A 27,078-nucleotide genomic window follows, 5' to 3' on the forward strand; every position below is an offset into this window, starting at 1 on the left:
ACCTATATTCGAGCTAGTCTATTATACGGCACCTTCACCCGCTTTGGGGGTAGAAATGAAAAAGAACCACCCAAGCAAACAAGAAAAAGAGAAGAAGATTACGAGACGAAACAAAACAAAAAACCGATAACAGATGTGACAAGAGATAATGAACCAACCGCACGTTTCTCATCGACCCGCTGAAACAAAACCGGTTCTTCTCGCGAAAATAATGCGATGTTTCAATGATAAACATCTCAAGAAATTAAAGGGTAACACAAATTTCCCAAAAGAATTGTTTCCCGATGTTTTTATGCATGTATGTATGTACGTACCTACAAATTTACTTAAATCACGAGGTTGAAGAGACAGGGAATTTCATCTATTTTCTGAATCGAAATTGCTTTTTTTAATTTACATTTTACTCGTTTCACTGATTAAACAAAAGCTAAGATAATATCGTTGCTCGTTTTCAATCGCTTCGAAATCATTGAGAATTCAGTATATTTATTCGGATTTACTCTGCGATGACTCGCTTCATTCGAAAGATTATTTTCTAGAAACTCATTGAATTTGAAGGGGGTTTAATTTATCTTCTGTTTTTAGTCTAGTTTTGCTAGATTTTTAGCAATTTTGAACCATTACACATCTAAACTTTCGTTCGTAATTCCAGTATTTTCTATTTTCGTATTTTTCAAGAGATCTTCGTAGCTTTCGAATATAATAATTTGATAGTTACTCAACGTACGATTATTTTGCAATGAAAACCATAAATATTATCCATTTTCGTTCAATCAATATCCATAATCGAATTTCCCTCTTTTCACTCTACGAAGTGAAATTTTTACTTTATTCTACGATGCTTCTTTGTAAAATCGAGTTATTGTCTCTTCTCTGTACTTTTAATTGGCTTTGCTTTAAATTATGTTACTACAAGGATCAAAATTCGCTTGAAAATGATAAAAATATGAATCATACCTAGATTCTTACATTTATTCCATTACCCGTGGTCACAAAGCACGTGAGGACACAATGCCGAGTGAGAAAATATTTGCTCAAAAGATGTAAGGGTTCAGTGAGCACTTTTTCTTTCTTTTTTTTTTTCTATTTTTAGCAAATACTGAATCAAGTATAAGAACTGGAAAACCGATAAAGGTAAGGGAATTTCGCGAGGGAAGAAAAGTAGCAGAAATCCTGCCGGATAAGGCAATTCGTACACGTGCCCACCCACCGAATATACATGCGGCAGTTATTGGATTGCTGTGAATTTATTGCGCGTCCCGTCGTGATAAATTGGTACTTTTTTTTATACAGCGAAAATGTCAAAGACTCGGAAAATCTACGCAATACTGGCAATTTTCCAGCAGGTTAAGTCTTGAAAGAGAGGGAGTTGATGGCTTAAGCTTTTCGTCGACGTTTAAGGATCCATCCTGGGTCCGGGGGTTGGGAAAGGTGTAACAAAAAGAGGTTCGGGAAAAGCTTTTAAAGCTCCAACTAAAGTCAATGAAGATAAATTTGATTGAAACGGTAGGCCGTGTATCATAATGAAACGGAGAGTTTCCAAAATTCAACGAAGTGTAATTAAAATTAAGCCAAATTACATATATTAAAAAAAATTCTCTCAAACTTGGAAACACGTTTCATTACTCGTACAATAATTTTCTAGCATTTTCCGTCATGTGTGTCCGTGTTTTTGTTACTATGCGGGAAATGTTGTCTACTTAATGCCGGGACGACGGTTTCATCGATTTCGATAACAGTTGGGTGAAAAATCGAGCATTCGGAGGAGATTAGCCATAAATTTTTCAAGTTTTTATCGCTTCTGGTTACCGAATGGCAGGTTTTCCAACTTTTATTGACACCTATTTCGTGTCTGTTAAATTACAGCGGAATGCCTTGATCGATTTCAACGAAATTCCAGTGATACATCAAGTATTCGGTAGATACGTGTCACCAAACTTTTGATACTTCTATCGCCTCTGGTTACGTATTTCCCAAATTCCGAACGAACAGTAAAATCGATTCGAATATTTGTGAAAAAAAAACCATCTATTCGATGGATTGTGCTACGGCACAATTTTTTTGAGTATCTCTCAACTTTCGGTTTCAAAATAGTGCCAGTTTAGAATCCAAAAAATTCATCACTCTCAGAATTTTTGACGGAAGTTTCCAGAACCTTGTTCTATGACATTCCGTTTTCAGTTTATTGTAATTGGCGCTACTTATTCAGATACAATTCATTCTGTAAAATGTTTGTGTTGAAATTTCAGAAAACGCAAGCCGATGGTGTAGGTCGAACGGAACGTGGGACAAATATTCGAATTACACGGCGTGTGAAAACACGATTTTGACACCGCCTGGAACACCTGGTATCGAAATGATGACGATGATATACTTTATCGGATATTCCTTTTCCCTCTTCACCCTCATCGTCGCGGTGTCTATATTTTTGTACTACAAGTGAGTATTATAATATACCTACGTGTACAATCGCACGCAGCTTACGTATGATGAATAATCCAGCCACTTGTTCTCGTCATTGATCCGCAGACCGCATGCAAAGAAATTGCCGCTGAACTGTTGTCACAGAGGTTGTTTCCGAGTAAACGTCACAGCATGGCGGGTTGCCTACCACCCAGGGGAACAAATATTGGTAATACAGATCTACCGAGTTATCGGTAGGTAGCACTTTCAAAGTTCTCGCGAGTGAGTTGGAACTGCCTGTGTTGCCAAGTTGCGTCGATTTGGCCAAGCAGTTGTTCCATTGTTTACAACTCACGCCGAAGCGTTCACTGATCGCATTCCGGAGTCACGTTAAAGCCATTATACGACTTGACTTGACTGAAGCGAATATGACTCGGCGGATCTGTTTTACCGATATTTGTTCCCCTCGGTGGTAGGCAACCCAATATACTGCGGCGTTTGCATGGAAACACCCTGTATTTTGTCAAGGTTTTGCATAATGGATCTACTGCAATTTATTACAGTACGCGGGATTAAAGTAACTCAGACTTATCGCGTAATTGCGTAGACACTGAATTCAGCGCCAATTGTGAGACAGGTTCTGGAATAATAGGAACGGAAACCCGCACCTCTCTCCCTGTCATTCCCAGCTCTACCGTTACTTGCGCAGCTGGAGGCTTCATATCGCGCGACTTGGTCCATTGTGGTCCGTACCTGATAGCGTCCTCGATCGGATGAATCATGAGACCATGCTCGGGATTTTGTCAAGATCTAGAAATATAATTAGAACCTCTGAATTTATGACAAGACATGTCAGAAAAGTTGATGAGGATTTTTCATACGAATAGACAGCTAAAACAGATGGTCAATTCTTGTCTATTCGTATCTCGACAACCAATTGTCTGATTTATGATGTATAAACGTCCGAAGATTCTCTCTCGAAATTTAAAGTATTGCGATTCAGACGTTTTTGATATATCGTAAATACCGCAAAACACGCGTCACCCAGCGAAATCGTTGATGTTATCGTCAAATACAGTGCTTTCCATTGATTGATTCGAATAAAATGGAATATGTAAATGAAGCTCGATTTGCATACTTTTGAATAAAACAAACCCCAATCGAGTTGAATAATTGGTTGTCGACTTTTAAATTCGCGACATTCAACCAGTTTTTTCACCGTCTACTCGTATATAATCAGATTGAAATTTGTAACGTTATTGAAATTTAATAAACCTCCGTACAGCAGAAACAAACTCAGATTTGATAAATTCAACTCCGCCAGTTATTCCTAATCTGGAAACTGACGATTTTTATTTCAAAGTTATATTATCAACTTTAGTCCCATTGTGTTTGCGTTCTTAAGTATTTTTATTGATAAAACGTTCCGAATTGGTGAGAGCTTCTGAAAACTGGGGAAATTTTTTCTCACCTCAGGTCTCTCGACAGACATTGAATAAACAAACAATCACGAAGTTCTCCTAATTGGCTTGAAACTCGAGCATTCGTACAAACTTTTGTTATCCTATTATATATACGGTGATTATATTGTCGTATTCGAAATGTGCGAACTTGACCTATACCTTACATACACATTTTGTGGGTGTATCTATGCCGGCCTGCACCATAGCCGATCAATCAATTTACCCAAGTTTCAGAGGCATCGATAAACAATGTTACGAGATAACTTTGATGTGATTATAATTCAGTTAGCTCGAGTGTTCGGTAACGTGTAGAAAATATGTATAATATAAATAGTCGAACAGAGGTTGAATTGTTTCAAGAATTCGAGTGATGGGTCGCATGTTTTACATTTATTTCAATCTATTTCTCAGTACATATTTCATTTAATACCTTTTTTTGTCTGGTTTCGTCATCAGTGCATTCAACTCGATATTAAAGTTGTGTAAGCAATTCTAGTCACCTTAATTGTAACGAATAAAAGAAAATTAAGAAAACTGTATTCAGATATTGATTGTTGTTCTAATTAAAATTTATATTTTATTAAGGGAACTGAGGTGCCTGAGAAACAACATTCACACAAATTTAATGTTCTCCTACATACTGGCTGATCTGATGTGGATTCTAACAGCTGTTATGCAGGTAAAGTTCTAATTAACTACGCAGACGGTTTGCTTGCACCTGATCGGTAGTAATCACGCAACTCAAGCCACTGAATGGAGTTCGATTCTACAGAAATCAGTTTTACAGAGAAAATATTCTACACATTATGTTCTACAGACTCCTTTCTACAGAAATATTTTGCTACAGAAAGGAATTCGAGATTAACATAAAAAATAAACCTCCATGAATTATTCTATTGGAGATTTGTTCAACAGAAAATTGTCCTACACAATATTTTTCTACAGATTGTGTTTGACACAATGCAAATTTGGAGTAATCGTCGAATCGTCTCAAAATCACACATTCATTCGTCAGTTTCGTACATTTTGATTAAATTTAATTTAATTTAATCCAATTTAATTTAACTCATTTGCGTTGAATTTGTTTTGTGTCGTGCGGGTACTGTGTTGCGTGTGTAAAACTATAAAACTGTTCTGTAGAAAAATCTTCTGTATAAAAAAATTCTGTAGAATAATTCGTGCGGGCTTATTTTTCATGTGAATCTCGAATCCCTTTCTGTAGCAAAATGTTTCTGTAGAAACCATTCTGTCGAACATTATTCGTTGTCGAACTGATTTCTGTAGAATTGATCCTCCTCCAAGCCGCTCAGCGCATCAATTTACGCCTTATAATAGACATGCCTGTAACGTAAAAAAACACTGGTGCATCGCGTGTTGTCTATTTAAGACGGTAAGGGCGTTTTTCTAAATATTTTCGAAATTGTCACGGCTTATTGTATTTGTAAGCCAAAATGCAGCATTGAACTGATTTTTTGTTTGCAATGCCAAGCAGCCCATTAACTTGAATAATTCTTCTAATTTATGGCTTTTTGATACCTGTCCGCGGTTTCTTTGCGTGTTTAACGAAGAAAAAGAAAACTGAAACTTGTGTACATTACTAATCGCTCAATTATATATTCATTACAGATATCAACACATACGGATCTTCCAACGTGTATAACAATTTTGTCCATCCTACAGTACTTCTATCTGACAAACTTTTTCTGGATGTTTGTCGAAGGTAAACAATATACGGGACATTTATTGGTATAATTGTATCGTGAAAACGGATTGAAATCGATTCACAAGGTTTCGTTGTTTCAGGACTGTATTTGTACCTGTTAGTCGTGAAAACCTTTACCGGAGACAACATAAAACTGAGACTATGTTTGATCATTGGCTGGGGTACGTACGAATTGCTATTTTCCATCAAATGAAACTGAATCGCGATTCAATTTCAGACTCCAGGGATTCCGTATTGACGTCAGAAAGTCGTTATCAAACAAGACCAATTCCCTTCTTCTTCCAAATCCTTAGTTCGTTCCAATTCTTTTCAATCCCAATTCTTTGAAATATCGAACAGGTCAATTCGTTTCAATTCACTGAATCGAAATATTGCTATATACGTGGAAATATTGTTGCAACGAATTGTGCGCAGCGCTCTTCATTCTGTTCATATAATACAGTAATTCGCGTTTTGAAATTTCTAGGAACGCCATTGATCGTTACCGGCGTGTGGGGAATGGCCAAATCACTCGGAGATAATGTTATCTCAGAAATTCAACAGGTAATTGTATTATTTTGAACGGACCTTTGATTGACTGATAAATTGAAATTCTAGGATTCGCGCTGATCGTGTGGAATCATTCTCTGCAGACGACATTCATTTAATAGATGAAATAATTTTCCACATAAATGTCTGTCCTGTGCCAATTCTCGTTTCCCTGAAAATATGGTAAACGTTAAATGACTTTGAACCATCTGATTCTTGTTCTACAGAAATCTATGTTTTTGATGCGAACTAAGAACTAGTTTCAAACGAATGAGAGAAATTTTCTATACATTGATTGCTGTAGGATTAATAATTAATTAAAATAATTCTGCATAGCTATACATTGTGAAGTTCGATTTTATTTTAGGAAATCACACTTTCGAAACACTGTCCATGGATGGCACCACATCCTTACGATTGGTTTTACATAGCACCAACAATCGTCGTTCTTTGTATGAACGTCATATTCCTCTTTATGATCATGTGGGTGAGTGTTAAAAAAAAAAAATAGATTCACACATCGACTTCTATTTCATAAACAGTGTTGTGTGAAAACATAACAATGAATGAAATTTTCATAGATTACAAAGTTATGAAGTACGGGAATAAGAATTATATTCTTTTATAAGCAGGAGTCGTTGTACATTGTATAGACCTATATAATACAGTTTCGCACATAACTATTACTTATTTCAGGTGTTAATAACTAAACTTCGTTCGGCAAACAATGTAGAGACACAGCAATACAGAAAAGCTACAAAGGCACTTCTCGTACTCATTCCACTCCTTGGCGTTACTTATATACTGGTACTTGCTGGACCGACGCAAGGAGATATAGCTCATGTATTTGGAAACCTGCGTGCGATACTGCTCTCCTTTCAGGTAATCCGTCATTAATGTTCCAGCAATTACTACATCATACCAATTATTAGTACCAAAGATGACATTCTGATGAAAACGATCCATTTGTCGGTTAATTTTTTTTTTTTTCAGGGCCTTTCGGTAGCGCTATTTTACTGCTTTCTTAATACTGAGGTACAAAATACCGTGCGACATCATTTCTCAAGATGGAGTACGGCAAGGAATCTTGGAGCAGATCGGCGGTATCATAGCTGTAACAATTGGTCACCTCGTTCAAGAACGGAGAGCATAAGGTAAACAATTGCAGGCCCCTATCGATCACAAACAACAGAATGAAAATTAAATTCATACAGGCACATACCCTGGATGATTAATAATGAAGTTTTAGTAGTTACATAGTTATGGTTCTTCGATATCATAGAACACTTTTGCTTGGTACACGTTTCCTACAACGTTATTTGTTTAGACTTTATTGTCAACCCTCGAATCCTTATCGGAAAAGGGAATCTACAGTGAGTGAAACAACAACAACTACAGTTATCGGGGCCAATTCAGCAACAGCGTTTATTGAACGTGAAAAGAAGGCTATATCCGAAGATCTTAACGAATAAAAATAGTATATATATATATATATATATATACATACATACATACACACATACGTATTATTATTATTATACCTTACGCTTAAAATCACTGATGTATATCTTAAAATACATTTTAGGTGTACCGTTCTTCGTACAAAAGAAAGAGGACTATATATTCTATATATATATATATATATGTATGCATGTTGGTATACATATGTAATATTATTACTAGCATCGTGTACGTATATATTATGATGTATATTTATACATAAACCAGGGTATAAAAATTGTCATTTGCGTGTGGCTATAGATTTGATTCAATATGTGTAATGTTTATTTTTATAATCATCAAATGTCTTAAATTTTGCTACTGACTATTTACCACAACGCAATCTCATAACCATGTACAGTACATACGTAGTCATATCAATTACATCTATGCCGGAGGAATCGTTTGATGTTAAATGTAGATTTTTTCTTCGTGAATGTATAATGTTAAATTAGAATGTGTCAATTTATTCTTTTAATGCTGTATTTATATTCATTAGGTCATAATTCAGAAGAAAAACCGTGTTAACGTGTCGTTACATAGTTATTATAATGTTTATTCGTAGTATTCATTAACTGAGACTCATTTCACCAGAGCGACAATGTAATCGTTACTTCAGAGTTCCTAAAATCGGGAAATCTATGCATTGCTACAAAAAAAAAAAAAAAAAACCAATATGTGTTATTCAATAGTAATGAAGTGCAATGTAAAACTGAAATACGTCAGCGTTGTAGCAGGCAGATGAAGGGAGTAAATTATTACGGCAATATCGATCTGTAATGAAGAAATAAATACCAAGATCCAAGTTACTATTGTTATATTTAGACAACTTTCAATCGAGACAACTAGCCATAAGTTTTAATTGTTATATAATTTAGATGGTTAATATTATGTATAAGAAAAGACTAAATTTCATAAGGTACACACAAACTACCCATGTTTGTTTGCAAAGTTTAAATGAAAAAAGTATAAGAAAACTTATGCGTTGCCTACTTTTTGCTAGGCAATAAATAATCTTTGCTACTTACATACAGTGATCATTTAAGTGGGTCCAACTAATTTTGATGACTTGACTAGTTTGGGCCATCGTTGGTTGAAATTAAAAAGAAACCTATACACATTAATTACTGCGGTAAATTGAGTGAATATACAAACACAAGTATATTAATATATATTTCTTTCTTCGAATTGATAGTTAAATATACATACTGAAATAATAACCATTTTAGTTTGATAGAGTTACGAAAGAAATTCATACCTATTATATCTTATTTTTTACACTCAGCGATAATTTAATATTACATTAACAACTGCATGAAGTTAATAATATTTTTACTGTGTCCAGAAACAATTTAAGACCCTAACAATAGGTTGTACAAGTTTATGTTACAAATATATTAATACATTTTATTTCATATACCAGTTAACATTATACCCAGGAGTTTTAACTCCTACTTTGTATCCTTCATATTTCAATTATATCAATTGTTTTCTAGATGACGGTATAATAAAAAAAATTAATTATTCATTACCAAAGTTCTTGGGCTTTTGCACGGGATTTTTGAAGAATTTAAGAACTACGCACATTTACGCATTATCTTTATACACTCATCCATCACTGGTGGCTGCTACTCATTTCGGGTGTATTAATCTCGAAGTATCTTCGTGGTTTTGGTACTTTGGTTTCCCATGTGTAAACGGCAGGTATCGGTACTTCACCATGTGCTGTGAAAAAAATTTGTTAACCTTCCACATGACTATCGTAACTGTACGTCAATTATGAACGAAAAATGTTGTACTTGACGATTGTTTACTGTTAGATCGGGTGATCTACGATTGCCACTTTTAATAGAGTTTAATTGACTCAAATCTCTTCATATCTAGGTTACTTGTGAGTTATGTAACCACAAAAACAAACTATCTATGTCGTAACCATACATGTAGGAAAAGTACTGTAGCATATCTCCAGAAACTTCAGTACAAGACAATGAATTATAGTTCTATCACATGCATCGATCACAATTTCTACTTGTAGGGATGAATGGAAGATTCTTACCTTTATTTGACGTTTCATAGTGATGCAGAAGAGTGTTATGAAGTACATAACAAGGATTGGCCAGAATACTGGAATATTAAAGCAATCGAATAAAGTGCACACCATTCCAAAAATCGTAGATTTGGTCACTGAATACCAGAATTTAAATTCTGGTAACCGCCTTATGAATGGCCTAAATTCTTCGTTCGATCTCGTGGGGAGTTCAGGACCATCGCCATCTAAAACCAGACATGATATTAATAGTACAGATGTGAATATCATTAGCCTTTTTTTTAATCTCACGATTAGCTGCATCCATATATTACTAAATATCAAATCAATAATGATCAACAGAAAGGTTCAAGTATGTCTGAAGTTCGTTCTCACCATCGAAGTCCATCGCAGGATCAATTTTTGGTGTGAGGAATGCGATGAACAGATTGAGGTGGTAAATTCCCAGGGCATATGTAACGATGTACCATCCCTAAACAATGATAATGTAAGATTATTCAACATATCAGCATTGTTGGACAGTATTTAAATTTTTGTAATGGACATGTCATTTTGCATTTGATTTCCCGCCCACCTGTGTTAATAAAATCCGTAATATAAATATGGCTAAAAGAAATGCAGCAAATATCCATCTTGAGATAGCGTGAGGAGTCCACACATCCAAATAACCCTGATATACCTATGACAACGAACAAGACTGTCAATAAATCGTGTTTGATGATGACAAGCAAATAATTGCGAAGAAATTGAGAATATGTTTAAGAGTTTCTTAGTTCCTTTTCAAATATAATATTACCTGTGATAATCTCATTAGTCCTTGACTAAAAATGTTCCGCCTCGGTGTTCCACCCAAGTCCTCATCTTGCATCATGATATTTTCCTTAAATTATTAAAACCTGACTGTAATAAATTGCTAAAAAATTTGAACTTTTTCACTTTGGATTTTCATTATAAAATACATCATGGGATTATAGAAAAAAAGAATGTCATGGACTGAACATATTTCGCAATGAATTAGATTGTGCAATGCGATCCTGAGGGACTGATAACGTTGCATAAATACTATAGTTAGAGATAATAACCGAATGGAGTAATTAGCAGTTACCAAGGCAGTTCTAACCTAACCTCTAAGCAGAATGAAATTTTGTCGTGCAAACGTGCGAGAGTTGACAGATATTCCGATATAAAATGTTGTTTTACCTAAAGAGTACACTGTATCCAGCCAATCTCGTCGATTCTAATAATATGATAATTTATGTGGTTAGAAAAATATTACACGTCACAACATTAATGGCATACTACGGGATTGGGATTATGGAATTTATTAAAGAATTCTATTCCAAGGATGAAGGAACTTTTCCGAGGTGACGGTGGCCGATTATCATTGGTTCAGCTTTCATGCAGAGGACGCCACCTCCTGGTTAGATCGGGGGCGAAGAGCAAATAATCGTGGTCGGAACGCTGCACGAGACGATGACTCACCAACGCAAGTTCCTACGCTTCTTGCATTGTATTTTCGAAGAAACGCGTCTTATTGGGTTACTAGGATTCATACTCAATTCTATATCAGCTTATTTCCATACAAACGAATAGACATTCAAATTCTTTATTCATAATTTATGTGGAGCAGACAGTGTGTGTTCACGGAGACTTCATTCCTTCCAAGTTCAAATCTCAACCAATCGACGTTCTCACTTTATCGTTAAATGACGTCACTGCCACCCTGTCGAACGGCTTCCACAGATAAAGAACCTACCGAAGCCAACCGACTTACCCTCGGAGTACCAGTCATGCCCACGCTTCTCGCTCACTGACTCTCGGTCTCTCTTTTTCGGTTGGAGCATATACAGCGTGACCGCATCTATGTGATCCACCGTTATTTCTGCACCGTGTTCCAGTATTATTACATTTCATGGTGGTGGGACTCCTACTACTCCGTGGGTGGGTCAGCCGACTGTCACTTTGTTTACGTCGCTTATGTAAACATGCCTCGTCTAAATGAGCATACATTTTTATGTAGTGCTTAATTTTGTGTTTATTTATTATTTAGATTATCGAATTTACTGAACAATAGTGTGTCAAGTGAAGGATTATAACTGTGATACATGGATATTTGAAATAGCAACAGAAATGACAGAAACCGTAAAAAATCGTAAGAATTCAGACTTTGGCGTACCACTAGGAGAGAGTGACCCAGAATGTGAATCTCGAAGCAGTAATTCTACAAAAACACCAGTAGTGAAAAAACGTAAGCGGTATACATTTGAGGATAAACAGAAGATATTGGAAGAGTTAAAAAACTTAACCTCCCGTGAAATATGTACAAAGTATGGCATGAGCGATCGTGTTCTTCGTAAATGGAAACTTAACAAGAATGTAATAGAGGATGCTGCCAACAAAAATAGTACAAAAACATTGAAAAAAGTTTCTAAAACGGAGAAACTTGATGCTGAATTGTTTGAGTGGTTTGATGATTGTCGCCGCAATAGCATTATGGTTTCTGGACCAATGTTATGTCGACAAGCACTTGTCATCAACTCTAGGATTGGTGGCTCGGAAAATTTCAAAGCTAGTAACGGATGGTTAGAAAAATGGAAGAAACGAACTCACATCAAAGATTTGACAATTACTGGTATGCAAAATTTATCTTCCGTGTTCAAATTCTTTTTATGTAAATTATGCTACTTTCAAACTGGTAATTCTTTTTTCCCATTAAGTATTTCTTTGGTCTTAAGAAATCTCATGCATATACTACATATGGAAAATTTTATTCCTAGTTCAAATTTATGAAATATATAATTTTTCATTCAAAATCAAATTAATATCGTGAACCATTTTACGGAATAAATTATACCTTTCTAAAAATGATTAGAGATCTTCCAATCTTTCTATAAGTACGGAGTCTTGGAAAGGCTTCTGAAATTCTTGATCTTAAATAAATGAAAAACTATGATATTTATTCAAAACTATCTTATATTATGATATATTGTGTGTTGTAAAGGAGAGACACTGTCAGTCGATGAGGAAGCAGTTAATCTGTGCATAGTAAAGCTTGCTGAGTTGATAGCTAAGAAAAAACTTGACAGAGCACAAATCTTAAATACGGACGAGAGTGGTTTAACGTACAGAATTAATGTAAATGATTTACTTGATCTCTTGAAAAAAGTTGAACGCTAGAAAGTGGTGGATGCTGCCGCAGTATTCAATTTCATTCGGAAAACTGACCAAGGTAAAGTATTATCTTCTTCTACATCTATTTTGAAGCTGTCAATGAGCTGCACTGGTTACGCCATTCAGAATAGTATTTTTTTGGAAATATTAACCTCATATGTTTTTTATTTCATGTATTTAGAAGGAGATATGGAAGAATTCCATTAGCAGCAAAACATATATGCTCCAAGCTCTCAACAGAACGAAAATAATGCTGGTTAGTTGTGTACATCTTTAAATATTTTACATGAAAATCTTTAAGTAAACACATACATTTGTTACATATGTAAATATAATTCTTATATTTGACTAAGAAAATTTATGTGTTTGGTTAATGGAAAGTATCGATTGCTTATCGCGCAGAAAAATTTCTTCATTGTATAAAAACTAATTTAAGACGGAAGTATTACAATCTTCTATAGTTACTCCCGCCAAAGAAATTTCACTTTAAAAATTCTACCCGATCACAGGCAATGATGCAAAATAATCAGACATATCATCGATAAAATCGTTCTCGGTGATATGTCCACATTCAAATATCATAAAGTCGTCTGGTAACAGAGCAGCCAAGTTTTCTCCGACAAAATTCATTCCCACAGCTTTTTTATTCGGCTTAAAATCATTGAGAAATTTTCATTGCGATTCATCTAGAGTTCATGGGATTCGAATCTGTCTGTAACGCCAGCGACAAGTCTTACGCGCAGCCGCTTCGCGCAGCTCAACGTAGAGATGAAAACGATGGAAACTGCACAAGTGCGTGTTCCGAAACTTGCCAGTAGCGCTGAGAACTCCCTAGGACGTAGTCGGACAAAATGTATCGGTATATTTTGAGGTAGGGTTTTAAGTATTATACAGTATTGAAAGCTTCTTTCATGCAACTGTTTTTACCAATCGCGTGAGACAGTTTTATAAAGCGTCAAATCTGTATTTATAATTTTTTTCACACGGTTTTCTTTACTTTACTGTCACCGTAATCAGTGACTTCGCGAGGGAAACACACAGGCTTATACAAGTATGCTTCTTCGCTTGTTTATTGTTTTCCTCGCCTGGCAGCTGCGACCCTCTCTTTCGGTTGTGCAACAGAGAGGTCCGGTATTGGCTGTATTCTCTCTTTCTAATTGAAGCTTCGGCTCCGAGCACAGATCGCGCAGTCTATCTTTATAAGTTTATGGGCATCGCGCGGAAAGCCCACGCGGTTGCATGTCGTTTGTTTAGTGTCGTGTTATTGTGGTGTATCGTTCGATTTTCGGAGTGCATTTTAACCAGAGTGATACGGTGTAGAAAAATACGTGCCACAACTAGAACAGTTTACAGCAGTCGGAGGTAAGTTTGAGTGATATTTACAAACCATCGTAGAAATTTAGCACCCAAGGATTTTTCTGGCTGCTTACTAAGCTGTTTTTCGGCAAACTTTTACCTTTAAAACAACCCTGTTTTGCGTTTCTGCAGATTACTAAATAGTCGGTGTATTAAACTTCAGCTGTAGGACTATTTTCAAGGTTTTTTCATCTGGTGATAATGTACAATTGCATATTCGATTACTACAGCTATTTTATTCTTTTCGTGACGTTCGTATGAAAATATCATTTTTACGGCACTTATTCCCACAGGGAAATTTATTTATTGAACGCTCGTCAAATTTTTTAGACAATATAAAAATACGTGACCTTTTACTATATCATTGCATCAGTTTTATTTGTATTCCTTAAATGTTTGCATTTGGTAGTGACGTTCCACTGAGCGGTACAACGGATCGAAGAAAACAATTGAAGTACGATCAATATTGTGGAGATTAGCTTTCGATTGTTTTTGCTCAAGCAAACCTCGCGGTGTATTTCTTCAAACATTTTTAATTTTAAATGTGTGTATTATTCCGTCGTTCTCGTGTAACAATTAACATTCAAACTTCGGCATGTCTGATAAGTTTGTTGAAGTGATTGAGCCAGCATTTAAAGTACAAGCAGAAATAAAGCGTAACTGTGTGTGCAGAATTTACGTGTAATTAATTTTTCGGGTGTATAATGCTGGAGTCAAACCGATCAATTGTCAATTATCTTGTATTTGTGAATATATATTGCGAAATGCGAGCGAGATTAGATTTCGTACCGGTAACGTAACCGTGAAAACCGTAACTTTAGAATAGTTTAAAATGCAATAAACCGTAGTAAAGCAAAATATACCATCATATTTTGGATCCTCAACTCCTTGACAAAGTAGGTATGTTTTCAATGGTTTGTTACATCAACGTTACTTGTTACGTGAATAAGGTTTTACGACAGTTTTCCTTGTTAGCCATAGAAGGATAAAATAAGGCGTATTTCGATCAAATTGTTTATCTTCAATGATTTGTCAAAATGCGTTTCGTAAATGTCCATTGGAATTAATAACTCTTCCTCAAATAGCCTTATAAAGAATGTGAGAGTTGTACCGATTTATATTCAATTTATTTGCATCTGTGAGCTTCTGTTCACGTATAAAATTTTTTTCAACAGTTTTCTTTGTTACCCTTGGCAGAATAAATCTGCTCCTAAGTGCAGGCAACCTAACATACCGTGAAGTGTGTACGATAATAAGGCGTATCTTGTTAAAATATTTTAATAATATTTTTTAGAAATGTTAAAACGTTAACCGCATTCAGGTATATCATGCAGCGATACATTTTTAACAAATTATTCTTTTATCTCGAAAGATATTTTGTATTTTACTAAAAAATTCTTATTACTACGGTAATTTCATTAAACATTCATTGGGACGTTTCACGCAAAACGTGAACGTTGAAAAAATATTGTTACGTTATGTTTCTTATGTATCGAAGAGAGAAATTTCCACAAGATTTCGACATTGCAAAATATGATCTTCGTTGAAACTTACACGCGAATCATACAGCGATTATTGACGTGACGGTGTCAAAGTGTTTCATGAGAATAATGACAACCATCTGCAGATCACGTTGCGATATCCTCAGTAGCCCGCGATCTGGTCCTTAAATTCAAGAGTAACAGAAAAAAAATTCGTCGATACATCGTTGACGTAGAGGGTAGTCAACCACCGTGTTGTCAGTCGATAAGGAAGGCTCATCTAGTTACCGACGGATCGGAGGGCGCAGGACGAGGACGAGGGTAGGTTTCGAAAATCCGATTGCAAAGCGTTGCAGTAGTGATAGTAAGGCTGTAGTCAGCCAAACCGGATCGCCGCGGTTGTGTTGCTAGTCGCCGTTCGCCAGGCGTTCAGTTGGTTTCGGTACCGAGTCGCGCCAAGCTGCAGACGAGATCCCGGAAAAGGGTGTATCTGGTATTACCCTACGATGGGAACGACCATATTCATTTCGTCAATAGACAAGTTTTGCGGAAGAAGCACCCGGTCCATTTAACCCTCGGTGATAATCGTTCGTCGAATCGCATCTGACACTAAATAGATATCAAGTACAGTTTTCAACATGCAATCGCGTAGTATGACTGTCGCTCCTTTGCACAGCAACAAATAACACCTATAATTGTATACTTGGAATATTGCGTACCCGTTGTTATAGAAAAAAAAATAAATAAATAAATAAAAAAAAACAAAAATCGTTGCCGTTCGATTTATTTTTCAACAAGATGACGATGATTTATCACGACGCTGCGTAATCAAGACTAATCAACAATTATCATAGGCGATAAAATCTCTTTAACTTATCGTATTCCGTTTTAACTCACCGGGTTTTCTGGTTTTTACGTAGTGCTTTGAATTAAACGATTAAAACGCCGCTTGCGGTAAATCTGCCGACTGTATCCTGTCGTCCTACAGAAGACAACCACCGTGAAGTTTGGAAAATAGTCAAGGTCCGTTTAATTATTTGCGTTACTGTAATGTGATCGTTGTTGTAATATATAAACTGGCAATTGTCTCAATGCTTAATGTTTTTCATACCGTATTATTTACATTCTCTCTTCGTGATACAGGAAAATTACTGACAACAAGAAATCAGCGAATAATGTTTTACAGGTTTCAGACGAAATTGATTTAGTTGAATTTCATAGACCATGAGAAGTTAGAAGAAGAAGTTGGAAAATCTTCAATTCGAAGTTTAATGCAGAGGTATAATTTTTTTAACACCAACGGTGTATCGATACTTATTACAATCAGTTTTACAGCATTTTCTGAAATTTCACGAAAATATCTATTACATTTTATTAGATTATATGAGAGAGTAAAATAAAAAAATAAAAATCTCCGAGCAAGAGGAACAAGAATTAAGATGTTTAGCCTAAGTCAAAGAAATTATTTTCGGTTATTATCTCGCATTAGGTTACCTTCACAGGTCGAAGAAACGTTTGTCTCGGCCTTCTATCCATTTCCGTTCAACTTGACTTATCTTAGGGAGGGAAAATTAAAAGACGGCCTTGTCCAAATACGATTGTAGCTGGTGGGAGAGGGTCGACAGCGACAGTTAATTGATTACGAGGAGACACGAACAAATACGTTTGTAGGTCTACGGTTCACTATTCCCAGGAGTTGTTTCGACGATATGTCTGTTATTATTATCGCTTCAGGACTGAATCGAACTAGCCACTCCGAAAGGTTTATAAGACGTGATTCTACTGCGTATATAATATAATCGGGGTAACGATGATTTGCGATGCACCGAGTCTCCCGCCTTGTATATCATGATAATTGCAAAACAAGCTAACTTTTAGATTCTAAACATAAGAATGCCTTTTCGTTTCAAATTTGATTTTTTATCTTTTATTTTTTTTTTGTTTTGTTTTTAATCAGGATTTTCTGCCGCAGATAATGTTTTAAACTCTAACTAGTTGTTGGAAAGAGATGCGTAGTCATATTTTTATAATTACTTCCGTGGCTAGTATTTTTTCCATAAAATATTTTAGACATTTGATAGGCAAATTTGTCGATATAGGATATTAAAATAAATTATAAAGCTTTCATAAGCGTGCAAGTGGAACGAGATTAAAAAATAATCACATAGAGTAGGACAATAGTTTTTGAAAAATATTCTTGAAATTCTGTGAATCGTTAATCGGAAATTTAGATTCATACACCGTTTATAATATAATTTACGAAGAATGGTAATTTGTCGTAATTTTGAAATGCTTTTTTCAAACAAATTTATAATCTTTGGGTATTTCTGATTAGCTTTACTTGAAGTTTCCGTTCATCACTGATTTTTTGACACTCACGTCGTATGCAAAAACCGCTTATCCGCAAAATTTTATACGTAAAACCAAAATGAGAAGGTTGTATAATATCGTACCAATAATCAGTTTCAACGATTTAGTAGAAAAAAATTACTACATACGTTGCTCGTGTGTAAATGGATATTTTTCAAGAAATTCTGAAATTTAAGTCTCGAGTCATTAGTCCTGAGTGACATACATTTATTATCGATGCGACATTTTTATTTGCATGCAAGTTATCGATGCTGGGATTGTAATTGATTTTGTAATTATTTTATTAAACTCATTTTTCTATATGTTATAAAAGAAAAATATGAAAGACTATCACGTTTTAAGTAGACCTTGTTTGGTAAAACTTCGATAAAAAAAAAAGATAAAAAATATTTTACTCGATAAAAAAAATTTTGATAAAACCCAAATACGTAATAAATTGTGTCGCGGCAGTCTTGACAATATTATACTTTCGTTATATTTTGGCGCAGTTTCTTCCCTGTGGTAATACTTATGAATTTCATTCTCACATTTCACACAAAATCTATGCCCTGCTTTCTCTCCCACAACACCCGAGCGAATACTCGGAGTTTCATGCCGTTCGGTACGTCTCAAAGGCGCGAGGCATTTCGCATTGTCGTAAAGTTGGAGGCGCGCACGCGATTCGTTCGTCCTTAACGTGGATCAAGCTTTCTCGTTATTTTTCCCGAGAGATTTCCTCCTCTTCCTCCTCCTTCATTCCAACTCCGTAGGTGCCTTGCACGCCTGGCAGATGGAAAAGGATGGAGAAACGAGAGAGATAAAACATGCAGAGAAAGAGAGAGAGAGAGAGAGAGAGAGAAATCACAGGATGGAAATCGGTCGTGAAAAGTTAAGGATCCACAGCCTGGATCAAAAGTTGGGAAGAGAGTAAAATTCGTTCGAAAAAATTTACAGTAATTTTACTCGCGCCGATGATGATGAACACGAACAAAATACGATCAGTAATATGTAATGTAAATTATTCCGAAAAAGTTCAAGTAACACAATCTACACTGAGAAAAATTTCATCCGTTACAGTAAAAAACTGTTTGAATATTGTCGGAATTACGAAAAACTAGGTGCGCGTTACCATTTTGCGCTTTTGTCGATCATTTTTTGGTTATTGAAACGCAAAATCAGTTTGTGAGGTTTACTCTACTTTTTTAGTTGAACAAGGCTTTAACGTCAATTTATCGTTGCACGAGCGTTAAATTTTCGCAACAGTTGCAAGAAAATATAGCAGCAGTGATCGTAATGAGAAAGAATAGCAACGTATACCAGACTTTCCGGTAAAAGGTAGAAAACTAATTTCAATTTTCTACCTAGAACTATATTTTTCGTTCGTGGTAAAAAATGATAATATTTAAGGACTGAGCGGTAACCGGAACTAAAAATTTTCAGTACATTTTCTATAATTAGAACGTTAAGAATGATTAAACACTGATGTTTTGAGGTCATTTTCTTCGCTGACAAGATCTCCGCAAATTGTTTAACAAACATTCAATGAATTTCACTGAATTGTTGGACACTCGAAACGTGCTAATGCAATTGTTGACGAACAACTGTTGTACCCTGTTATCACAGATCTATTTTTATTCACCCTGGACATGAATAGTTGTAAAAAAAATGTGAGGTTTTTTTTTTTGGTTGTTTTTGTGTCAATAAAATAAGCCTTTAAAAAAACACACAATTTTCAACTCAATATTTTGACCTGAATTTTGTCACTCGGGGGTTTTTGGGCTAGCTGATGACGAATCTGAAGTCAGAATTAGATAATTTTCATATCCAATCACCAGTCACCCTGTAACTGAAAGGCTTAATTACTTTCATCGTATCTTAGCTTGTCCTTAGTAGATTTTTTTTCAGATTCACGTCCGTCACATCGTTATGTAACGGCAGAGATGTCGTTTCATTTACGTTCATGCTATCATTGGCGTAAATAATGTGGAAGTATTTTTTTATTTTTGTTTTTTTCCTCTTCCATCGACTTTCGACTCAGATTTCGTTCAGGATTTTCATTGATTCTTCATCACTTACCGTACAATACGCGCATACCTAACTGCGGACTATAAGAGCGGATAAAAAATGAGGATATCGGACAGAGCACGATTGAACAAGAAAGAAGAGCCAGAATTTCATTACGGTGCGGATGGAACGTCGGATTAGGATAGATAGATGTTTCTTCGGCAAAGAGGGAAATGAATGAAGTATATAGGCGTACATACATAAGACTAGATAGCAATCATCAGTAGAAATTTAGCCTCTGCATATACACGTGTATATATGGGGCATTCCACCTCAATTCGAACAGGGTCCGACCCTCACCCTCTTAGATTTGGTCAGCGTTTTTTTTGTATTTTTGTCCCAACTCTAAAAAGCTTGCCAATTTTTTAAACGATTTTTCCAACCTTCCCCGACGCCCACAGAGCGCCTCAAATTTCGATATTTTGACGATGATTGCGACATTTTTGAAAATTGAGAAACAGAAATTACGTCAATTCTGTGGCCGGAACCAAAAAATATCCCAAACAAAATTGGAGTGGGCTAGCAAAACGGTAATTTTTTAATTCATTTTTCAGCTAATGAATAAATTTCTTTTCAGTCACTTTGATCTTTTTTTTAAGATACAGGATTCGATATATCCTCCCTAATAAAACAACAATCTGTAAATTCAAATTAAAATTCACAATCACTTTGTTTTCTAGTCATTTTGACGTTTCAATTTTTTAGGGAAGAAAAAAAAAAGAATAAAGCCGAATAACTAAAAAAAAGTCATCGGTTAGTCGACAAATTAAGAACAGATTTCCGTTTTGCCCGACAAATTCAATTTCGATTGGAATATTTCTCGGTTTTCCCCACTGAAATTACGCAATTTTATTCGAAATTTTAAGAAATCTCGCCATCATTGTCAAAATATCGTAATTTTAGGCTCTCTGTGGGGAAATAAAAAAATCGGAATGCTTTTTAGAGTTGTAACAACAATATAAAAAAAAAGGCGGACAAAATTCAAGAGGACGAAGGTGAGACCATTTTTGAATTGACGTGGAATACCCCGTACATATTACACATCTATACACATACAATATGACCCTGCACCTGTATACATAGTCGTTATCTGTCATGCCCAGGGGATCACGGATGGCTAAAGCTTCACTCCGGAATTTTGCTTCGAGCTCATATTTCTTTTACCCCTTGTACATAACTCGGGACGCGACCGAAATATTTTCAATCAACCCTCCAGTGGTCTGAGAATACGAGAGAAATCCCCCCTCCACCCTCTCTCCTCACCGTTTTCAATTAATTCTTATTCTTTGTTCCCGCAGGTAGATGTCGAATGTACGTTATATATTATATCTATACGTATATATATATATATATATATATATATATATATATATATAATGTGCATTTATTATACATATAATATGTACAATATGCAGCGAATCGAACTGCTTTATGTCGTAGGTGCTTGCCTCGGTAGATTCAACCTTTTTCACGCGTCATCCTTTCTTCCGCTATCAAGTATTTTTTTTTTTTTTTTGTTTTTTCTTTTTCTCCTACAGTCACAAGTATAAATTTCAAAACTAAAATCGCCACACTGTTTTGCATTTTTAAAAAAAATTTCACGAATCTTGTATAATTTTTGTCCACTTCATTCACAATGTTAACGGAATAAGTTATTTGTAGAGAAGGAAATTGACGAAAGAAAACCAGAAACAAACTATTCGAAGATGATCGGAGATTTGGAGAAAAATAAATTCTTCCTCAGGTTTGAAGTAGGTTTATTTAACAGAATTATTCTGCTTGCACTTTGACAATCGTTAGTTGAACGTACGTATAACAAACGGTGTGTAATAACTAACAGGTTATAGATGGTTGAAGCCTGCAACTGCCGTAACGCTATCGAGGATTTCACAATTTCCGTTCGTGTCCATGAAACCATTTCCTGTGCATTGGACGAGCGTAGGTATTACAGGTATACCTAGACTTTAGTTCGTTCTCTTCTCCCTCCATTTTATAGTTCCGAGTCTCGGTGACATCGTCTTGCACTTTAAATGAAACCAGTTTATCCTGCACGACCTGGAGCCATTGCGCTTCAGATACTGTACATTGTAACACTGTATGAAGAACTTTAAACTCCAGCGGATAATTGTACGTACGGGGAATTCCATGCGAACACGATCATTGTCCGACTCTCGCCATATTTTTTATTTTGTCCGTAAATTCTTTTTTACACGCATCGCGCCAACTCTGAAACAGTATCACGAATTTTTTTTAGATTTTTTATTCGATCGGTTAATTATGTACGGAGATTCGAAAACGATCGTTGTCAAAAAATATTTTTAAACGATTGACTGGTTGAATAAAAAAATCTGCAAAAAATTCTGGGTACTTTTTTGGAATTGGGACAATGGGATAAAGATTTTTGAATAAAATCGAAATACTACAAGTGAGTGAAAATTTGACTCATGTACTTACGAGGCTGGTCTTCGAAATGGTCATTTTTGAATTTCGATCCGCCACCCAAATCGGCTCCACATAATTAAAATTTAATTATACAATTTTTTCAGATTTTTATCTCAATTCTAACCCATGCCCTGAAGAAAGTGGATTTCCCCGTGAAACCCTTTCAGCTTAGATGAAATTTGGCATAGAGCGGTTTTTTGGGTGGCTGATTACGAATATCAACTCAAAATTTGCAAATTCAAAGCGGCGCATCCAATATGGTGGATCAAAACCTGAAAAGTCACTTGATATTGCCGTATTGGATTCACAATTTTCAATTTTTTAATTTTGAGCTCATGAGATTCGTAATCAGCGATATCGAAAACCGCCGAGTACCAAGTTTTATGAAAATCAAATGACTTTTTGAATTTCGCTCCACCATATTGGATCCGCGATTTTGAATTTTTCAAATTTTCAGTTCAGATTCGTAATCAGCGACCCAAGAAACCTCCCTATATCAAATTTCATCTAAATTCGTTGATTACATTTCACGTGTCCTTGTAAGGGTTGAAAAGGAATCCACCCTCTTTGAGGTACGGTTTAGAGTTGAGATAAAATTCTGAAAAAATTAGGAAATTATTTTTTAACTATCTCGAGCCGATTTGGGGGGTGAGACGGTCGAAATTCAAAAATGATGTTTCAAAAAACCACCCTTGACAACGTATAAAATGATTGATCCTTGAACAGATTTTAGAGTTAACTTTAACCTCATATCTTCTTTCAATATCCTATAAATCGAGGGTAATTTTACACGAGGTTGAAGTTATAGTTACGCGTTGACACCACAAGGATTTACATAATAAGTGGATGCCAGTTGGAAGTGGGATGTCAAAAAGTAAAAAAAAAAAAAACAAACAAAAAAGTAAAAGGAACACGGGGGTGGGTTTGATATGCCCGGCTTTTTGGCCCCGTATAACGACGGCGATTTTTCTCCAACCATCAATCTCTCTCTCTCTCTCTCTCTCTCTCGATATAAAAGCTTTTAAAAGGTTTGTTAGTCCCTGCAGGGCCTACACAAACACTTGCCGGATGGCATCGGTTCGCGGATTCACCTAGTGCCTTCCTTATATATATATATATATATATATATATATATATATATATATATATATATATAAGGTATATGTATAATATATACGTATACCTGACTGGTTCGACCTTCGGTCCTTTGGCGTTTATATACATATGGAAAAGTGATAGGAAGGCTTAGCTCGACTGGGCCCCTCGATTAGGAAGGAGGTGAAAAAAGGATCTGACCATGCTCTGACTTCTTGACCATGGAGATGCTCGACTGGACGAAGAGATCGCGACGCCGCATGTACATGCGATAAATAAATACCCGTAGCGCATATTCGCCTCTTTGCCACATCCTGCTCATATTTATTTTTTATTATTTATTCTACCCTGTCACGTGATAATCCTCTTTAACGTTAATGTTATATTCTTATTTTTATGCCGATGACTTTTTCGCGTCCGAGAAGCTGAAAATTCTTAGAATTGAGATTTGATCGTCGATCGGTTTGGAAAACGGTGGTATAAAAAACAAAAAAAAGATTGCGAAACACGAGTTTCGAATTATAGGTGCTTTTATTTTATCATTATTGGAAAACCATGAATTGCCGATGTACCATTTAGAAAAAAAAGAACACCGTGTAATAATATCTTAGCGGAATGAAATTGTGAATGAAAAAAATTTTTCTTCGATTCGATTTGCATCATTCATTTTAGCATTGATCCGTCACTGAATGAATTTTCTCTGTACCTTGTCTACAATTCATAAAATAGATTGATTGTGATGTAAGTCGTTAAGTTTCAATTATTGTAATTATGTCCTGCATGTAATCGAAATCGATTTTTTTCCTTTCTTTTGTCTATCGTGCGTTGGTCTAAGATTTTGAATTTTTTACGTTACACTTGTTGCCAAATTATAATATTCATTACATTCCGTCCCTCCCTCCCTTCGTTCCCCCAAAAACAATATTCATCATCTCATTCTCTCTGTCTCTAACCTAGTCTGCGGGAAATATTAAGCCTGCATTTTTTCGTTATATAATCATCGCGTATAATGCATTATTTAGGTGTATAAATATGGGGCATTCCACACCAGTTCGACCTGGGCTTTACCCCTGAACTCTCAAATTTTGCGCGCGATTTTTTCTATGATTGTTCTCACTTTGAAAGGTACGCTGTTTTTTTTTTTCGACTCAATTTGAATTTTCTACAATTTTTAGAAACGATTTTATCGACCGAACAAAATTAAAAATTTGAAATAATTCTGAAAAATCCTGCGTCAAATATTTTTATTGGAAACCATTTTACCATTTGCAATTTTTTTTATTGGCAAAATAAAAAAGAGAAAAAAAAAATCTTGCGATAAATCTGAACAAATTGTCAAATATCCAATGTGACATATATAAATGTTTCAGCAACCATCCACAGTAAAATGACTTTCGCTTCTCATTTTTTTAACGTTTTTGTTTTTCGGAAAAAATTTTTCAAATTTTTAATTTTGGTCGGTCGATAAAATCGTTTCTAAAAATTGTAGAAAATTCAAATTGAGTCGGAGAGGAATAAAAAAAAAAAAAAAACCGAGTACCTTTCGGAGTGAGAACAATCATAGAAAAAATCGCGCGCCAAATCTAAGAGGTCAAGGATAAAACCCAGGTCGAATTGCCGTGGAATGCTCCACGTATATATTTATATGTACATATGTATACCTGCATAATAAAGAATATCCAAGATTGGGGGGGTAGAAATGAATTATTAATCGAAGGTTGGCGGACTATATATTATTACCATCACCACCACCAACTTCGTTTTCATAAATATGGTTTCGTGATTCCAGATGAAGCAATGAATACGCGATAAGGAACGTCAGAGAAGAAACACACAGGAAGGATATCCAGAATAGGAGAGGACAGTAAAAGAAGCTGTGGAACAACCAAGGAACTCTTCGTAATATGGGAAAAGGTGACAAGAGAAGCGCAGCTCCGCGTTCGGACGGTAAGTCAATTTCATCTTTACCTACATATAAATACATACCGTCATTTTCATTACTCTGAGCATGTATTTTGAAATTTAAACGCTGCGCGTATACCTGATCAAACATTTGTTTAATAATTTGTACAAAGTAAATATCGAGGAGAATATAAGGAAAAAATGTCTGTCTCGCTTAATCGTTTCCGCGTCGTATTTTGTAATACCAATTTTTAAATTAACGGGAAAATCGGAAATAAATTTCTTTGCTTGTTACGTAATTACTGTATCTCGGAATGGAATCACCGAGAAGATGAATTGAATGCTGCTGTATAAATTGATCGGTGATTATAAGCTCGCGGCGTTGATCAAATCAACGGTATAAAATTTTACTAACGTTCTGTTTTTTTTTTTTTTTTTTTTTAACTTCATCACGACGGTTGATCAATTTTTTATTCCCTGCTTTATGATTCTATGCGTGTAGTTTCGCCTTTTGTAGACGTATAAATAAAGTCGATCATCGTTTATCCACTTGTATTATCATTGGCTTTGATTTATTGAATAAAATCTTATACCAGTGAATCCGATTGCAGATTATCATGATTTTGATCCGATCAATTTAGCTTATTATAATTTGATCGATGATCGGTACAGTTTATGTTGATTTTTATTGTACGTACTTTTTTTCCGCATTGTATTAAATTTCACTTATTTTTTTCCGTCAATCGACCTCGCACCTGAAATATCAGGTTTGTGCCAAAAACGGGAGTTTTACGGTGAAGTTACACATTCATCGCGAAAATTTCTCTCAGAAAAACATGAAATTCTGTTCTGTCCAATTATATTTTCCAATTATTTTCCAACCATGTTCCAACGTCAGTGGCCTTAGAGATCGGAAGTAAATAATTTTATTCATTGTATTTATTCCACATCATGAAATTAAATCCATTCACATGAAAAAAATCTATGTGTTACGCGATTTAATGTTTCATTAAGTGCGGAAGTTATCAGAGAAAATAAATCATCATTCCTATCCGACATTTTCATCACTTACCCAAATCAAAGAGTTTAGTCTCCCCTTAACGAGATTGAATCGTCGAAAATCGATAATTTTTATTCATCTTATTAACAACTAATCCCAAATTGAGGATTTATCGAATTATTATATTCCTAAGCGATGCAGATATCTTTAAAAATACAGAAACAAAAGAAAAAAAAAACACTGAAATTATAAACACAAGCTAGGCAACTTCACTTTAAATCTCTCCAAAATTCAACTTATCAATTATATTTTCAACGATTTTTACTTACCAACAAATAGTGTAAATATAGGCGAATGAATCGTTTAACGAATAAACGGCGAGAGGGATTTGACACCCTGAGTTTAATCAGAGCCTCCAGCGATCTGGAAAATCTTGAAGATTGGAATGTCTCTCGGTAATTTCCGGATTAGCGATGACATCGCACATAATATACTATATGATACTCGCGAACGTTTTGCTTTTGGAGTCACATTTTTGAGCGATAAAGCGATAA

General features: G+C 35.3%; 4 protein-coding genes across 7 annotated transcripts in view; 3 read left to right on the forward strand and 1 right to left on the reverse strand.

Annotated features, from left to right (window-relative positions):
• Dh44-R1 (Diuretic hormone 44 receptor 1) overlaps positions 1–8,312 on the forward strand; it is a 29,186-nt gene extending 20,874 nt beyond the window's left edge. For both annotated transcript variants that reach the window (XM_046623220.2, XM_046623219.2), the window contains exons 3-11: positions 2,250–2,439; positions 4,452–4,545; positions 5,493–5,586; positions 5,670–5,750; positions 6,056–6,132; positions 6,485–6,604; positions 6,814–6,999; positions 7,111–7,271; positions 7,445–8,312. In XM_046623220.2, coding sequence (XP_046479176.1) covers positions 2,250–2,439; positions 4,452–4,545; positions 5,493–5,586; positions 5,670–5,750; positions 6,056–6,132; positions 6,485–6,604; positions 6,814–6,999; positions 7,111–7,271; positions 7,445–7,589 — 1,148 coding nt within the window. In that variant the 3' untranslated portion in view covers positions 7,590–8,312. The remainder of the gene's footprint in view (positions 1–2,249; positions 2,440–4,451; positions 4,546–5,492; positions 5,587–5,669; positions 5,751–6,055; positions 6,133–6,484; positions 6,605–6,813; positions 7,000–7,110; positions 7,272–7,444) is intronic.
• Positions 8,313–8,932: 620 nt separating this feature from the next.
• On the reverse strand, positions 8,933–11,029 carry LOC124217509 (protein RER1). 2 transcript variants are annotated; one of them, XM_046623241.2, is made up of 6 exons: positions 10,865–11,029; positions 10,461–10,544; positions 10,239–10,343; positions 10,040–10,136; positions 9,674–9,891; positions 8,933–9,342 (listed from the first exon to the last, which is right to left on the reverse strand). In XM_046623241.2, exons 2-6 carry the CDS (start codon positions 10,533–10,535, stop codon positions 9,250–9,252), a joined length of 588 nt encoding a protein of 195 aa, XP_046479197.1. In that variant the 5' UTR covers positions 10,536–10,544; positions 10,865–11,029; the 3' UTR covers positions 8,933–9,249. The 2 variants fall into 2 exon arrangements, with proteins under 2 accessions (XP_046479197.1, XP_046479198.1); XM_046623242.2 differs by lacking the exon at positions 10,239–10,343.
• A 457-nt stretch (positions 11,030–11,486) lies between these two features.
• Positions 11,487–13,209, forward strand: LOC138190816 (jerky protein homolog-like). Its single transcript, XM_069135271.1, has 3 exons — positions 11,487–12,296; positions 12,666–12,893; positions 13,017–13,209. The coding sequence occupies exons 1-2, from the start codon at positions 11,795–11,797 to the stop codon at positions 12,839–12,841; spliced, it is 678 nt and encodes a 225-aa protein (XP_068991372.1). The 5' UTR covers positions 11,487–11,794; the 3' UTR covers positions 12,842–12,893; positions 13,017–13,209.
• A 441-nt stretch (positions 13,210–13,650) lies between these two features.
• Positions 13,651–27,078, forward strand: part of LOC124217507 (uncharacterized) — a 130,543-nt gene continuing 117,115 nt past the window's right edge. The window contains exons 1-2 of one of the 2 annotated variants that reach the window (XM_046623236.2): positions 13,651–14,197; positions 25,412–25,569. In XM_046623236.2, the coding sequence (XP_046479192.1) occupies positions 25,527–25,569 (43 nt within the window). In that variant the 5' untranslated portion in view covers positions 13,651–14,197; positions 25,412–25,526. Of the gene's footprint in view, positions 14,198–16,071; positions 16,696–25,411; positions 25,570–27,078 lie in introns of those variants that run through there. The other variant, XM_046623238.2, reaches the window with a different exon arrangement.

Source organism: Neodiprion pinetum, chromosome 4, assembly GCF_021155775.2.
Source record: "Neodiprion pinetum isolate iyNeoPine1 chromosome 4, iyNeoPine1.2, whole genome shotgun sequence".
Taxonomy (NCBI): Eukaryota; Metazoa; Arthropoda; class Insecta; order Hymenoptera; family Diprionidae; genus Neodiprion; species Neodiprion pinetum.

What these genes read in the sequence shown, in the direction of transcription:
- LOC124217509 (XM_046623241.2), bottom strand. Translation starts at nt 10,535, where the DNA reads ATGATGCAAGATGAGGACTTGGGTGGAACACCGAGGCGGAACATTTTT. An exon ending in GACTAATGAGATTATCACAG is followed by an intron (nt 10,344 to 10,460) that starts GTAATATTATAT and finishes TCGTTGTCATAG; the next exon opens with GTATATCAGGGTTATTTGGA. An exon ending in CTATGAAACGTCAAATAAAG is followed by an intron (nt 9,343 to 9,673) that starts GTAAGAATCTTC and finishes TTTTTTTCACAG; the next exon opens with CACATGGTGAAGTACCGATA.
- LOC138190816 (XM_069135271.1), top strand. Translation starts at nt 11,795, where the DNA reads ATGACAGAAACCGTAAAAAATCGTAAGAATTCAGACTTTGGCGTACCA. An exon ending in CAAAGATTTGACAATTACTG is followed by an intron (nt 12,297 to 12,665) that starts GTATGCAAAATT and finishes TGTGTTGTAAAG; the next exon opens with GAGAGACACTGTCAGTCGAT.